This window comes from Centruroides vittatus, unplaced genomic scaffold (assembly GCF_030686945.1).
Source record: "Centruroides vittatus isolate TY-2023 unplaced genomic scaffold, ASM3068694v2 contig_459, whole genome shotgun sequence".
NCBI lineage: Eukaryota > Metazoa > Arthropoda > Arachnida > Scorpiones > Buthidae > Centruroides > Centruroides vittatus.
Window position 1 is genome coordinate 2,479,470 of NW_027122255.1, and position 18,076 is coordinate 2,497,545.

The 18,076-nt window shown below is 24.9% G+C and overlaps 1 protein-coding gene across 1 annotated transcript in view; it reads right to left on the reverse strand.

The window, feature by feature from the left end:
- LOC136977469 (sodium- and chloride-dependent GABA transporter 2-like) overlaps positions 1 to 18,076 on the reverse strand; it is an 87,753-nt gene that overhangs the window by 32,293 nt on the left and 37,384 nt on the right. The window contains exons 4-6 of the mRNA XM_067272963.1: positions 8,433 to 8,565; positions 5,468 to 5,602; positions 4,840 to 4,943 (exon numbers count right to left, since the gene is read on the reverse strand). Of these exons, the coding sequence (XP_067129064.1) occupies positions 4,840 to 4,943; positions 5,468 to 5,602; positions 8,433 to 8,565 (372 nt within the window). The remainder of the gene's footprint in view (positions 1 to 4,839; positions 4,944 to 5,467; positions 5,603 to 8,432; positions 8,566 to 18,076) is intronic.

Below are 18,076 nucleotides of genomic sequence, written 5' to 3' on the forward strand. Positions count from 1 at the left end.
ATCTAATAATGATTTAATTTAATTATTTTTCATCTCAAAAAATTCATTTATTTCATTCAGTCATAACTATAGTTTAGATATAGATTATTCATTTGTAGCTCAATAATAAATCAAATTTTACAACAGAAATATTTATTATTTATTACTTTTCATTTTCCATAAATATTACATATGAATAATATATTTTCTCTGCTATATTTTTGCTTCTATTAAATGATTATTTTCAAATTTTGCATTGTTTCATCTTATTACATTTATATTCTATATTGTTGAAATATGTGTAAATTCATCAGTTTGCATCAATTGCAACTGCAGTTTTCCTCAATAATGTATCAAGCCCTTTTGGCTATATATTCAGCACTTATGCTAGTGATTAGCTAATCACCAAAAGATGAAGTGTAACTACAAGACATTTCATCTTTTGTACATTTACAATTATGACCACAATGTAATGAAATATTATGAAAAGTATCTTCAATCACTTTTCTGTATCTTCTGTTGATTCTTTCATAACTGGGTTATGAAATTCTTTACAGTTTTTATGCTGTAGAAGAAGCATTATATTTTTGAAGGATATATGAATTATTACAAAACAAAAAAATTGTCATATCAAAGAATTACTTAGTTTAGTTAATTAATTTTCAGTTAAATTATTGGTATTCATAGTCCAAGACATAATTATCAAATAATCTAGACTATTACATAAAAATTAATTTTATATGTTATCTCTTGTTCAAGACTTCATTCTTGGCAATCATACAAATCATATATTTCAGGTACAAATATACCTTGACTTAAATTCATTCAACATATGACTATTTAAAGTTCTGACAGTTGTCCTATAAAGCATTCACAGTAGTCAAATGCAAAGCAGATACAGTTGAAAGAAAACAAAGTAACTAAACTGCCAGTCTTATTACTGAACATAACTTCATGTTCTCTATAATACACTTCATAATAGCTATAATAAACAGCTTTATTAAACATAATGTACTGGTACATTCTAATTAAAGTTTCCTTAGCATAAAAATGATACTTCTGTAGAGATTATGTGAATTGTGACCTTTCACCATCTGGCACTGTGTTTTCATTTTCATATACTAAGTAAGACTCATAATCAAATGGATTTATGATCAGATTGTTGAAACAGAGACCATTATAAGTTAAAGCAAATCTCTATTTGTTAAATCATACACTGAACTCATCTTACACACTTTTTCAACAATTAATTTTAATTATAAAATGTGGTAGTTCCAACTTTGACTATTATGGTTAAATCATACAGAAAAGTATGTAGTACAATTTGTCAGGCTGTACCATAAATTCCCTAATATTTATGAATCTATACAATATTCTTTTCATTTAAAAGACAAAACTGTACTAATTGCAGTTGACAGTCTTTTAGCTTGTCTACTTCCATTCTTCAATAGAAATTTAGTGTAAGAAGTTCAATGCATACACACATTTGATTCTTGCTTAGACTTTCAATTCTTTTCAATTTTTAATAAGGAAAAGCAGCAAAATATTTTCCATCATTATGTGAAACTTTTTTATGAAATGAGTCAAATAAGTTTCTTTTGTGTTTTGGGCAATGCATTATATCTTTGACCAACAACGATTTAAGTCACTTTCAGATTCTTAGTTCTAACTTTCATTTAATATTCCACTTCATTGCCTAGATGCTACGTTGAGTTTAAACTGAAACACTCCAATCATTTCAAGTTACATATACATTCCATATACATTCATTTCCAAAAACTAAAACATCTAATAGCATCTATATTAACTTATTGCAAGAAACACAAATTACATCAAAGAACTACTACATCATAGAACATATGGAATTATTCAAACTAACTTGATAATTATGTGAGTTGGTTGCAATGATGTAAAACAACAAATAAAAGTGTGATTATCTCTTTCAAATTTATTCAGTTCATCTCCATGCATTAATAATATCAGGCATATCTTTTCTTTATACAACAAATTTAGATGATCTAGTATTGATGAATAATTATTTCACTGTAACAACAAAGGGAATCTGAACAGTTTTTGAAGGCTACTGTATGCCAATAATAAAATGCTTATTAGTATTATATCACAGTCTGTTAATTCAAGAAATATTCACTTCATACATCTGATATGTAAAATTTCTTGCATTAAAAAAATAATGCAATGTGAATAACGTAAATAGTATTTAAGTTCTCAAATTTTATAAATTAAAAGTTTACTGCTTTAAAAATTTACTGTTGAACAGAACTAGGCTTCAACAATTTTTATAGATGAGTGCAATATCAAATACAATGAAATGTGTTTGAGTGAGTACAAATTAGATAATTTAAATATTTTTTTCTTATTAACATCTATTTTTGCATGTTCAGTCATTAAACAAATTTATGGACTAATTTTAGAAACACATTTTTAAATTCATTAATTATATAGCAACTAAAATCTAAACTTCTCTTTATGCTGGAGTTAATATAAGAGTTTACTATTTATAAATATAAGCAAATATTATTTAAAAAATTAAATTGCAAAACAAATTTTTATAGATTATTGACAAACAGATATGCATCTCACTTTAAATTTTTAATTTATAATATTTCTTTCTAGCTTTTGTATATTTTTTTAATATTTTAGAATTTTTAAAAATAATTCTGTTAATTATTTTGCTAGAACATATATATGTAATTCATAAAACTTTAAATTCATTTTATTCAATTCATTATCAATATTTGGATTCACATAAGAATTATAATTATTTTTTTATTTAATAAAACTTTTTGAAATGAAATTCAACAATTATATCTTTATCTGTTTAACTTATACCATTTATTTTGCATCAAGATAACATATTAAAAAAGCTGCAATCTTCTGATTTCAGTTTTAAAATGTATTCAAGTCATACAGTTTTGATAATTGTATATTAATATTAATATTGATAACAGAATATATAAATGTAAAAATTATTCACATATTCATTGAAAATTATTACATTTTATCCACATTTTTTTTTTTAATCTTAAAAATTCTGATAAATTTTATTTTATCTTCTTATTTTATCCTTAATGAAATGAATATCCAACAATCATTTAACTTGTGAAAAATATGTTAAAATCGTCAGCATTTCCACTTTATAAATGATAATTTGACTAGTTTTAAAGCATCCAGATTGATTCATAAAATAACAGATTATAAAAGAAACCAAAACATCAATTCATAAATATATGTAATCATATGTATATAGATATACATGAAATATAGCTTTTAAGTTGGCAATGAAAAATCTTATTTTTGCATTCATATTCATATTCTATCATCAAAGGATCTTTTTGCTCTCATATTCTGTTCCATATGTATATTTAATTATTAAAAATAATTAAGATCTTGTGAGTCTTGTAGAGACTACATTTTAGTATTAATTAAAATTAATATATAAAGAAAAAGAAAAGGAAAAAAATGAATTAAGCACAAGTTTATGCAAAACCAGATTTTTTTTTTCATTCAAACAATTCATGCTAAGAAATTAATTTCAAAAAATAAATGATTAACTTAATATGCAGGTTTATTCAACTTATAGCATATTTCTAAAGCAATAACATTTGTAACCAATTTTTTACATTAGTCAACCCTATTGACAGGTCTAAAAGGGGTACAGATCACAAATATACTGCACATAATTTGCATCCCTTGTGTTCTTGAAGGAATGTCATTGGATTGTTATTTTATTGCAGAAAAATTGATTTTTTTTCTTATTTTTTCTTGATTTTAAGAAATTCATAGAAACTTTTAATTTAATACACATTTAATAAACTTATATACAAATTTGTTCAAACATTTAACATAAAATATACTTTTCCACTTATTATGAAATATTGTAATCCATGAAAGTATAACTGATTTGTATATTAACTGATACTAATACTGTGTGTTTGACTTCTTTCAATTACTGAATATCTTTATGGAGTATTTTGAACTCATACAATGTAATAATTCATAATTAAACTTGTATTGGTAATATTTTAATATATTTTTTTCCTTTGAGAAATTTCTTCTGAATATATGTAGTTTTCAATACATTAATATTCTTTATAAAATATATAAGTTTGTATATATAAATATATATACATACAGTATATTGTAATCATATGTTATGATTATTTCACAAATTTTATGCTTAATTTTTTTTTAAATTAAAAATTCCATGTATGATATTCAGTATTTTTCTGAAACTATTTTTCATTTTATTTTATTTAATAACATTCTTGATACAAGCTCACAAGGGTGCAATATGTGAAACATTTTATTTTAAGGTACTTAGCCTATCATTCCATTAAAAACCTTCAGGGTTTTCCCTATCCCAAATAAAAATTATTTCCCACCACCAATTTTATTAATATCAAAAATAAAGTTATATATTTATATATTTATACTTTTAACTCTCTTAAATCTGTAGTAAATACAAACTTAACAAAACTGTTTTATAAGGAAAACCCTGCATGGTGTAAATTTTGCAATTAGCTTCTGTGTTCATCTCATTTTTCATTAAATAATTTTATTTATATATCATTATCATTATTATTTTTTGAAGATCTAAACATTTCTTATATTTTCATGGAATGAACCATAATGAAGCCTGAGATTTTATAAGGCTAATAATTTGTATTCTGCAATTAAATAATCATTATAAAGCCTCAAACCACAACTGCCTGCAGAATACACAGACAGCTTCGACTGCTACCAACTTGGTAGTAGGTGGTTAAGATTTCACCTGAGAAATAAATGTGAGAAAAGAAAGCTAGGTGATTTTATTTCACCCAATGCATAAAAATAACTTACTTGTAAAAGTTGTTGTGATAATCATTATAGCTACCCAAGGCAGTCATACAGCCCAAGGCAATGGCATAAGAGAAAAATATTTGTGTTCCAGCATCTATCCATACCTATAAAAGAATTAATAAATTTTAATAAATATGATAAAACAATTCAAATTTAATTACTTTACTTTAAAACAGCTGTATAAAACACCATAAAATAGGTAATAATACTTAACATAGACTGATCTTTCTTCAACATTTCAAAAGAAATTTATTATTTCAATTTCTTTCTGTACTTTTTCCAGACCATTTTTGCACAGAATTAACTTTAAAAAAGTGACTAAATGCACCAAATCAATGATCAATTTTTAAAGTTAAGTCAATCATCATTAAGAATGATTGCCGTAAAAAATAAAAATAAAATTTTTCATTATTTAAATTTATTTATTGTTGTATTGCTGATAAATTCTATATTCAATTAATTATTAAAATCTATTAACTTTTTAAATCTTCTATCATTATTATTGAACTGACTATAAATAAGTTTATATGTTTACAAACTTGTATCTCCTTTACTAATACCCAAGAATATTGCAATCATTGATAATTTATCTTATTTATATACAGGTAGATTTTAAAAGAAATTTTACCTGCCCATCAGTAAGGCGAGAGAAATCTGGTTTTAAATAAAATATTATTCCTTCTTTAGCTCCAGGTAAAGTTAATCCACGAACTAATAATATACTCAACATCACATAAGGGAAAGTAGCAGTGAAATATACAACCTAAAATAAATAAATAATACATTTATGAAACATTTGGTTAATATTTGTTGTTACAGTTATAAAAATAACAATCCTAAAAATAATCAATAAATACATTTAAATTACATATATCATAAAATTATTTGTCATTATTTTTATGTTCTTTAAATCAATACAATTTCAAATAGGTCTTTCTTGAAAAACATAAGCTGATGAAATAGTAAAATATTATAATACGCTAAGAATAGAGTAAATTATTAACAAGAAAAACAATATTTAATAAATTTATATTTTATTCTTTATATTTGTACATATTTGATGAAAAGATGAATTTTAGAATTCACTATATTAGATCAGAGGAAATTCAAGGAAAAGAATACTTACAATAAATTTTGTTTAAAATGGAAGAACAACAGTAGGCAAGATCAGAGGAAAATTAGAATAATAGATTGAAAAGGAAGAATAAAACTCAGAGAATGCATGAAATAAATTATATAACTTTAATAATTTTAAAGACCAAAAGAAACTAAATAAATGAAATATTCTCAACACCTAAAAAAAAATATGTGATTTTTTAATTACTAATGTGGGAATAATCAACAATAAATAAAGATTCAAACTTTATTTTAATGAGATTGAAATATGAAACAAAAAATAAATTACAAAAACTACCAAAAAAAAAAATATTTGAAAATGCTGAATTATAGAGTAAAGTATATAAAGACCATGTCATTAGCACAATCCAATTTCAACAAATTTGAATTCAGAGATAGGTAAGAGTTATAGGAGCAATCACTTGTTTGCAGTCTATAAATTACTAATTATAATGTTACTATCTTCCATATCCAATTGATCAAACTTAGCAAATGAGGTTTTAAATTAAACCTTGACTGCTAGATGTTCAAAAAATCTCAAAAAATTTGAATATATTTCAATTTGATTAAATTATTAACAATTTTTGATTTGCTTTAAAGACCCCATGAAGTATTGATATTACACACTAGACTTTTCATATCCACTTTATTCCCCTATGTGAGTGTTTTTCAATCTTTTTTATCTTATGGCACACTTAAACCTACAAATAAATTTCTGTGGAAAAAAATCACGTGATTTAAAGTTGTGTTTGTTAACATTCTATTGCCATATTACTTGCCACTTAACCTAATTATTTTGTCTATATTCTTTGTGAATTAAATAAAATAGTACTGTTGTTTGTTAACTATTGTTGTAACCTGCTGTTATTTTATTTAAATTAATAATTTTCATTTTTATAAGAAAAGAAATTAATCTTAATTTGCATTTAAAAGTGACATGATAATTGCCAATGTCTTGCTATTTTATAAGTTAAAATAATTTGAACTAAATATAGATAATTATAGATACATTTCTGATATAAAGAAAAATTCATTTTAAATGAAATAACCTGGTGTTATGCACATATAATTTTGCTTGTGAATATATATTTTTTACTACGTTATGTATACGTTTATTTATTATAACAATGAAAAACTCATATGGTCAATTTGAAGAGGTTTTAATTTTGACATGTACACTTATTGTTCTTTGGGCTTCTTTCAAAAATAATTTATTTAATAACCTTCAAAAATTTTTATGGCCCACCTACAATCATCTCACAGCACACTGGTTGAAAAACTGCTTTACAATCTTTAAACCAATTGTGCCAATACATGTTTCGGGCTGATACACATTCTTTACAATGATTTCTATTTTATTGCTGACATACATAAAACTAAATCAAAATCTATGGTTATTTATTTTCTGGTTATACATAAAAGCATGGAGGTAGATGAAAGAGTCAAACAAAACAAAGGGGAAATGGAAAATGTTCATGAATCAACTAAATCTGCCTTCTCATAATTCATTTAAGCAGTGGCATAGCTATGGGTGGGCAGAGGGGCTTTCAGATATGCTCTGGCAACACTTTTTGACATTAAAAAAATTTTAAACACTTTTATTAATCAGAAGAGTAAAATTATCCACTATTCCAAAAGTTAACATTTACAAAAATTATATGACTCATTGAAAAATGTTATCTAAATAGATTTGATGTGTATTATGTATTTCCCAAAGGAAGGGCAGCAATTGACAGACTACCCTGGGCAACTCAAACTGTAGCTATAGCACTGCATTTAAACATAGTGAAAAAATATTCAGAAGAAAATTTTACTGATTATAATACAATTTATAAGATTTAGAAATGATAGAAAAGAAAGCTGAGAGTAATCGTATCTAAAATAACTATGGGCCTCTTTGTGTAAATTTGTTTAGGTTGTTTATTGCATGAATAGTTACAATAGTGCATATTTGTAAATGATTGTAAAAAATTTTATAGAAAATAACTTTATCTTTGAAGTACTGTATTTGTTTTATTATTGTACAGTACTGTACTATATGTCCTACTAGGAAGTATTCAGAAATTTTGAAGCAAGGTTGTTTACATCTTTTCAGCTAAGTCTCCTACTGTATTTCAAGGAAGAAGTGAAAGTAATTTGAATGATAAATATACTGTATTTACTGATTATTTAATAAAGTGATAAAATTAATGATCTAAGAATGGAAACCAATAAAAATTATGTGACAATAAATTTGCAAATTTTATTAATTTACGAAAACAACTTTTTGAATTAAAGTATATTAAATGCAAGATCATCAAAAAAATTTTAATAAAATATCACTAAAATTGATATAACATAAAATAAAAATATAATTTGATGATTGTATTAATTTTTAAATAATAATAATAATAATAATAATAATATGTAATGTAGCAATTTTAAAAATCAATAAAAATAAATAGTACTAAAAGAATATAATAAACATTCAAAATTACCTTTCCAGTCCAACGAACACCTTTCCATATACAAAAATAGCAGAGAACCCAAGCAATTAATAAAGCTATAGCTAATTCCCATCTTATATCTCCAGCCTCATCAACACCTTGAGATATTTGAAGGACTTTACGTCTGTAAAGTAATCAAATAAAATTTTAACAAACAAATTCTAAACAGAAATATTACCAAGATAGATTCAGGATACTGTTTTAAAATTAGCATATTTGAAATTTTAAATTTAATTATTATTATAAAATAAAATGAACTTTAAGACAAAAAAAAAAAAAAAAAGAAAGATGTATCAAACAAGAAATTCCAATAATCACTTAGAATGTAAAGTATAATTAAAAATATTAAGAAACAAATTTAAGTTTAGTTCTAAAACTAATATTGAGATATATCATATTTTAGCTAACATAAAAAAAATATCTACTTTGAAAATAATGGCTACAGTATATTATTCATACTTATTATTATATCTATATTTGTTCTTAGTTCATTAATTTATTAAAAGGTATCCAAATTGCAATTTTTCAATTATACAGAAATAATTTATTCTTCTTTGATATACTAATTATTATTTTAATCTACAAGCTTTTTATTGACTTCTAAATTCTATAAGTATTGTAAAAAAAATTTTTTATTTTATATATTTATTTAAATAATTAGAAAACACATTATCTCTTTTGTTTTAAATCTAAAACATTATGTATTTATTGATTCTTTTATATGCTAGCCATTATAATTTTCATCTAACAATAAATATACTGTAAATAATAAAGCAAGGGTTTGCAATCAAGCATTAGAAAACTTTATAACTAAGGATTATTGATATTGGTGTTTTTCATGCATCTGTCAATTTCAGAGAGAATAAAACTAGGCATTTATAATTTAAGTAAAACAAAATCAAAGTAAAATTTAATTTCCTACTAGGAATACTATAATTACATATTTTTATTTTGTTAGTATATAAACTTGTTACATTTTGTACTTTGTTTTCTTGCAAAATAAATATGCTTTCTTACTTTAAAAGAACTTTATATTGACTTCAAACTTTAACTAATGAGAAAATATTTTATTAATTAAAACTAACTTCTATCTATCTAATTCTGTTTTGTGTTATTATCTTCAATACAATCATGAGCAGTATATAGTTTAAGGATAGCAATGTGTTATTAATATGTTCATTAGATTATTTTTGTCAAAATATAAAATTTTTAAAATACATTTTAAATTATTTTTTCAGCTCTTGATTATTTTTTCTTTAAGAATTCATTTGAATACCAGAAATTCAGAACAATTCATTAAAGTAGTAGTTGTGTCTTAAGTATAAATAATTTTTTATTTATTATAATATCCGTTTAGATGTTTATCAACTTTTAAGGAATAAAGTATTTCTTTATGATTTAAATTTCTGCAATTCAATAAGATTCATAATTTGAAAAGAACATGTTGATTAAATTAAAAATAAATTTTTTAAATTTATTGCTTCTAAATCAGTAGTTCTCAACTGGTTTGTTCTCTCACAGAAGTGCCACAAAATTTAAAAAATATAATTTAAAAATGCTAACTGTTTCTCCACTTTTTTTATTATTATTTGTATAGTTTTGATATAAAAAAATGCAAATCTTCAATGCCATTTTTATTTATATATAGATATACATCTTGTCAATGTGTCACCAAAAATTGTGCGTGCACTATATCTCAAAATTGTTGAGAATCACTGTCTTAAACATTACTTTAAGCAGCATATATAATTGATCGATTTATAGATAATTTAAAATATGAAAATTTCTCAAGAGAAAAACTTTGAACATATAGTAGGAAAGAATTTTGAATTAATGTCCTCATTCGAAGTTTTGATAAACATTTGAACAAACTAACTTATTAATAATATACTATTCTATTCCAGAGAATAAAACTAAATCTACCAATAGGAATAATTCCGTAATTATTGATAGAAGAATAGTAAAAATACAGATAAATTTTAAAACTGCTGAAGATTTAATAAAATTTTTAAATGAAATTATAATGTTCTGTTGCAATTCTCAAACTGTTTGGTTTGAAAAACAATTTCAATTTTAAAAATATATTAAAGAACTTTTCACATAAGTCATATAGTATGATTTAATATGCATGGTCCTATGATATGACATTATTATAAATACTGCATTATCATTTAGTATACCTTACTTCATTTAGAAATCTCTACAAAATATCTAGCAAGGTTAAAATAAACAGTTAAGGTATTTGGGAAAAGACAAACATTTCCGATCATAAGAAAATGGTAGACTAAAATCGTTTGAACTAGGCATGGATGACACGAAGACAGAGCAAGGGTAGGCACCACCCTAACCTAAAATGTTCTTGCCCACCATCCTGAAATTATTTATTCAAGTCTAACTGACCATTACAGGAGATTTCTTTAAATATGAATTGATTATTTGCCAAGTAATTGGGAAGTTTTTTCTTTTTGATAATTTTTAGAGCTTTCAGCTATAATGCAAAATTTATTAATGCAGATTTTTTTATAAGCATATTTTTTCAATTTTAAGAGCATTTATTACATAATAATTTTTTATAATACTATGATAAATTGTACAGAACTATTTTACCCAAATATTAACTATTTCAATAGTTTTTTTAGACTTAATTATATAATATAAACAAACAAGAAACCATTTGTTTTAAAATAATGTTGGCTTACTTTATTATGTATAATAAATAATACTCATCATAAATGTTATGTTTCAAATAAAATTAAATTTTTCACTTAGAAAAAAACAAAACTTTATAAAAGTAAAATAATTATAATATTAACCATTTATTTTAGTACTGTATTATTAGCTAAAACTTAACTGCAGCCTAATTGTGTTAGACTCATGCTACATATTATACATTGCTACATCAACAGAGATACAGCTATATTAATTTAAACTTATACTTACATATGCATGCGTGCATGTATATGATTTTTTACTAATTTAAGTATATAAATTAATATATACAAACATAAATATATATAAATATATAGGCAGTATTATTGTAAAAGATTTACTAAACATATACCGAATATACAGTAGCTTAGTGTAGCACATGCAAGGGTTCCCAACAATAAAAATTTGGGGTTCAACAATAAAATCTGTTGAGTCTAGTGATGTATGAATGTGCCAATGCAGATTTGGGATGTGAGGTGTAATTGTTCTAGTTTCATCCTAGAATATACATTGCTAAAGTTATTTACAAACAGTGGGGACTGATTTATCAATGACAAAACAAAACAAATTGAAATCATGATATAATGTTTGACAATGGAAACCATAAAAACAGTAAAACATAAACTAAAGCTAGAAAATCATTTAAAAAATCATAATCTTCAAAAAGATCCAACATATGAATAAAAATACAATCATTAAATCTGTATATATATTTTAAATTGTTTTTAAAAACATTGTTTTCATTTTCAATTAATTTTATTTCAATTTTAGTTAATTAAATTTGATTATATTTAATTGTAGTTTTATTACAATTAAATATAATCAAACTTAATTATCTAAAATTGAAATCAAAATTATGGTTTTGGTTTTAGTGTATCTGCTTTAATTCATTGATATCTGCAGGGTTCCAACATTTTTTATTAAGGTGAAAAGGATTCCATTATAAAAGTAAGTGGGAACCTCTGGTGTATATCATTGCTAGCACGTAGCATGTAAATCTAGCTATACGGAGATACAGTAATAAAGTACAGTATCCCATTTGTCAGTTTTAATTTACATGCTACACATTAAATTATATCATAGTGTTTATCCTACAATTTTTATTGTATTATTGGTATATTTATTTTCTAAAATAACACAATTTTTGGGATTCTTATTTATCATTGGGATAAAAATAAATCTCACAGTTTAATATTAGATTTATTTTGAGTTCATAATTATTAAGATTATATTACATACATATCCCCCTTTCCTTAAAGAATTATTTACATACAAACAGAAGTAGTTTTTCTACATTAAGAAATAATTTTTTATAAATAGGAATAAATTTGCTCAATTGCTAAATTTTTTAATTTTGTATGTTAGACATGGAAAATATAACATGGAATTGAGTCAATATTTTGATTATATAACTTTAAATGTATTATATTTCTTTTATAAATAATTATTACCTTCCATTTTCAAACGGTAAAGTGAAGTAAACAAATTTCCTAGTTTATAATCATTGAAAAGAATGTAACACGTGATATCCTATTACAAAAATAAATATAAAAATTAATCTCCTAAGATGCAGTAAATCTATACTATTCAAATTAGAATTTGACTTCTCTTATCTTCTATATTCTAATATCTGACACTTAAAAATTTGGCTAAGAAGTCATATGAGAGAATATAAAATCTTTGGACTCTGCTACACATGTACAGGAACATGGAGCTTGACCGTAAAACAGCATTATTTGCAGAACAGGGAACAACTGACTAGACTCTGTAATATAATATTACGATATACTTTGTTATTTTTTAGGACCATATTTATATATTTACATTTTTCAGAATTTTTGGGTGAATTGTATCCTGTAATAGCTAATTATAAAACTGTATTGTATATTATTATTTACGAGTTACAAAACATATACGAAGAACTAACCATGACGTCATACGAAGGTCCTCTCAGATGTGTTGGCCACTCGGTCGCCCCACTATGGGCATGGCCGAAGACACAATGTGTTTGGATTAAAAAAGGCTCTCTTAGTGCCCACAGGACGGAATAGTTATTTTAATGCTAATTCTAAATAAATTTATATTAGATATTGTACTGTACAATATCTAATATAGTATTTGCACTGTATCATTTAACCTAATAACGTTTCAGGTTTCGATTAGCCTATACGTTTCTCATATTCGTTATCCGTTAAAATTATCGTCAAGTCTAGAGAGATATTTGTAATATTTTTTAATGTAGCCTATAACAAAATTTGTTTAGAGAAGGACATATATACATTCAATAATTCTAAAATACAATTAATTTTTAACTATCAGGCGTAATTGAGAAAGTGAGTTCTAATTTGATTTTTTCTATTGTTAAAATTACACATTGCCAAATACTATACATTAGTTTCATGTATTGAAAATATATATATATAGGGTCAAACCGGATGAGATGCCTACAGGTTGTTTATTCACACAATACAAGTCAGTAGAACATGATGATGAGTACGTTCTTATCTTTCATTTTTCGAATGGTTATTTTTTCGTTTAAAATGAGTTTCTATTTATTATCGCTCTATATGCTTTTTTATGACATTTACATTTATGTGAAAGGCTGTGAAATTCGAATATATTTATGTAATATTTCTTTTTCACGTGTAAGTAGGGTCAGTTAGCTGTGTTATAATCGAAGCCTGATAATTTCAGTCTAAAATATAGATATAGACATCTCTCCCGTACGGATTGGATGAGATGCTCAGTGAATTTAAGAGAGATGCATTCTTTTTCTGAAATATTATATTATGAACTTAATTAAATTTATTAATTTTTGATTGCTACTAATTACAAAAGAAAACAAACTGGTCCCAATACAGGAAAATGAGCTGAACAGGACTTCGTTCTTCCACCTGAAATTCGAATATATTTATGTAATATTTCTTTTTCACGTGTAAGTAGGGTCAGTTAGCTGTGTTATAATCGAAGCCTGATAATTTCAGTCTAAAATATAGATATAAACATCTCTCCCGTACGGATTGGATGAGATGCTCAGTGAATTTAAGAGAGATGCATTCTTTTTCTGAAATATTATATTATGAACTTAATTAAATTTATTAATTTTTGATTGCTACTAATTACAAAAGAAAACAAACTGGTCCCAATACAGGAAAATGAGCTGAACAGGACTTCGTTCTTCCACCTGAAACAGTACTCACTAATCGTCTAAATTACTATCAAGCAAGCAAAGAATTTAACATTCCGTGTCGTACTATTGGCAGAAGAGTTAAAGATACTAATTTACCAATGCGAGCTCTTGGAACAAGTCAAATTCAATGTTAAGTATTCAAAATGAAAAACAAAGGTTTTTTTTAATCATAAAATTATGTTACAAAAATCGAGACAAATAGGCCTAAAGCAGATTGGATTCGATGATCAATATACAAAAAAAATTGAGGTACGAAACATGCACAGTGTATATTACAGAGTATTGTGTGTGTAGGAAATACGAAATGTGCAAAATGTTAATTAAGTTAAATGTTAAATCTCTCCCGAAGGTACGGGAGAAATGCCCAAAACGGATAAGTATCATTTCTTTGCTACCATTCTGTTAGGTCGCGCTTTTATTTAACTTTGTTTACTTTTATTAAAAGAAAACCCTAGGTTATATCTGCGTTATATATTTATTTCTTCTGGAACCCAAAGTTAAGCGAGTTATATGCGTTTATAAAAATTATAGGCATCTCATTCGGTTTTACCCTATAAACGAGCAATTAATTATTGTGACATTGTCACAATGCCAGGCTGCAATTTTTAATTATATCATTTTAATTTATTTAATTTACAATATATGCTCTCCACCTCAAATTAGTAGCGTTGAACCTGTGCATCATACTTTTCCTGTTAGCAATGGGGCCATGCCAGTCATCTATCTAATACCTTTCAGGGAACAATTTTTGGATTGTAATAACGTATCTTCCGGTTTGCATCGGAAGTATATATATCTTGTCTCTAATCCTGCCATATTCTTGTCTCGGCTTTCATCTAGCTAACTCCGTTCTTGAGATTAAGGAAAATCAGACAGAATACAGACTACAGTGGGTATTTATAGGTCTACAATTTTTCAAATTGCAGCCCAATTATAACCTATTGGTAATAGAGAGAATATGAAGATGATTATATGATTTCCGAATTTATTATGTTTAACTTTTACATGTACGGTACCTGATTTTAATAATTCAATTTAAATAATTAATTATTTAGAAATTTTAAGTACTGTACATAAGAATATATTAATCTATATATTAATCGAGATAAATTTTAAAAATTATTTGAAGAACGGTTAAAATCGGTTCGGAACAACTATTTATTGGTATCCGTGATCCAGTTAGATTACTGGAAGCCACTGAATCACAAATAATATGCAGCTGTTTCAAATCGGTTTTAACTGTTCTTAAAATGTCGTTAATTAACTAAGTTTTAAGCTATCCTACTAGTACACCCAAACCAAATAACTAATTCAGCGTATTCATTTGATATTCAGTTTATCTACTTATACTGTAACGCTACAGATAATTTGAACGTATTCTTAATTAAAGTAATAACGTTTTCAATCAGTTCTTAAAGTTGTTTTAAATTAATTTAAAAGTAAACTTATTCTCATACTTAAACGTAGTTTTCTCGAATTAAAAATGAATAGAAAGGAATATTAGCAAGTGTGTTGATCAAATTAATAATCGAATTAACTATGTTCTCTGTGTTTAACCTTTAAGTTTTGTTAAATTTATAATTTGTAAGTGAGCTTATATTATTACTTGACGTAAATATACAGTACTACGTTACGTATGATAATAGTTTTCAATGATTAAACTTATATCTTAATTATTTCTCTGATATTTATGTACTAAATGTAATACTATCGTTTTTAATTCTATTACTGTTTCTATTCATATCATTAATTATATTTTGCATGAAATTTTCAATTATCTAATATCATCATAAATTATTTAACTGTACGAAGAATAATATTCCCTTTCATATGATAAATTGTATCAAAGTTCAATTTGATATTTTATTTTTTTATTTTTTTTAAATTTATGTATAGATATATATATTTAATATATAGAAACAGCAAAGGCGATATAATTAGTTTTGAAATTTAATTCTGAAAAGGAAAAAAATCGAACTTTAACAACAAACGCTTATATTTATCGCTTTATATTCGCAGATACATTGAATATAAAATGAATTAACTCCCCGTTTATGATTTCTGACTGAGAATGTTTAATAATTTATTATATCAACTTATTAAAAATGCACAAATAACGTAAAATTTGGTTAATGTTACCTTAGGTGCCAATATGGCGGCTCGTCTCTGATTCCAGCAAGGAAATAGTGGGACACACGTTCTAATCTAACCTAACCTATTATAATAAATTACCATAATTATTAGCAACCAAATTATTAGAATAGGTTAGGTTAGGTTATGTTAGAACGTGCGTCCCACTGTTTCCTTGCTGGAATCGGAGAAGCACCTAAAGTAACATTAACCTAAAATTTAAATGTAATAAACGCATTAATCGTACATTCGACTTTCAAATCAATTATATTCATCTTTAAATAAAGATCACAGATGATCAATGAAAAATATTCCAATTTGATCTATCAATAATATCTACAATTTCCACACATTATAGATTCAGATAATGAATGAACAAAATTCGTAATCTAATAAAAATAAAAATTCTAGTAGTGTCGTTGAATATTAAATATTAAAAGTGGAATTACTTTTTTATGAGTGAAAGAAACCGAAATAAGTAAATAAATAGTACGAGCATAAAAATCTATTTAAATAAAATCTAAAACTGGCATGCTAAGTTCAGAAAAATTTAAACTATATATGACAGAATTCTCAACGGCTCATTTTCATTGTTCTTCTAGAAGTGTTGTTCAATCTTTTTTATCTCATGGCATACTTGAACCTATAATTAAATTTCCGCGGAAGAAAATCACGTGATTTAAAGTTGTGTTTGTAAACATTCTATCGCCATATTACTTGCCACTTAACCTAATTTTTTTTGTCTATATTCTTTGTGAATTAAATAAAATAGTATTGTTGTTCCTTAAACAGCAGTAGGTTACAATAATAGTTATTTAAATTAATAGTTTTCATTTACGGAAGAAAAGCAATTAACATTAAGTCTTGACTTGCATTTAAAAGTGGCATGATAATTGCGTTTAGAAATCTGCCCAATGTTCCGTTATTTCTGAGTTAATTTGAACTAAATAGGGACAATTATAAATACATTTTCGATTAAAAAAAAATTCATTTTAAATGAAATAACCCAGTGTTATGCACATATAATTTTGCTTACGAATATATATATATATATATATATATATTTCACTACATTTTGTATACGTTTATTTATTATAACAATGAAAAACTCGTATAATTAATTTAAAGAGGTTTTATAATTTTGGCATGTAAATTTATTGTTATTTCGGTTTCTTTCGAAAATAATTTATTTAGTAACTTTTAAAAATTTTCGCAGCAAACACTGGTTGAAAATAACTGATCTAGAAAAACACTCAGAAATTTCTGTCAAACTGTTGCTATATTTTAACCAGGTACTGTATTAAATGTCTTCTTATAAAGATTAAGTCCTAGTTAAGATTAAGTTCCCAATTAAGGATTAAAGCTCTACGAAAAATAGTTCAATAAATTTAAAGTTATTCGAGTCACTAAAACACTGAGTCACCAGGAACATAATTAAAATTATGTTTCCGTATAATACCAGAATATACATGTAATTAAAATATACAGAAACGTAAACATTACGTGTCTGTATATTTTAATCACATGTTTTCTGTGATTAAAGTGAGGTACTGTGTCCCCTATCTAGTTAAAAACAATCTCTGCTTAATGATGATGCAGTATATAA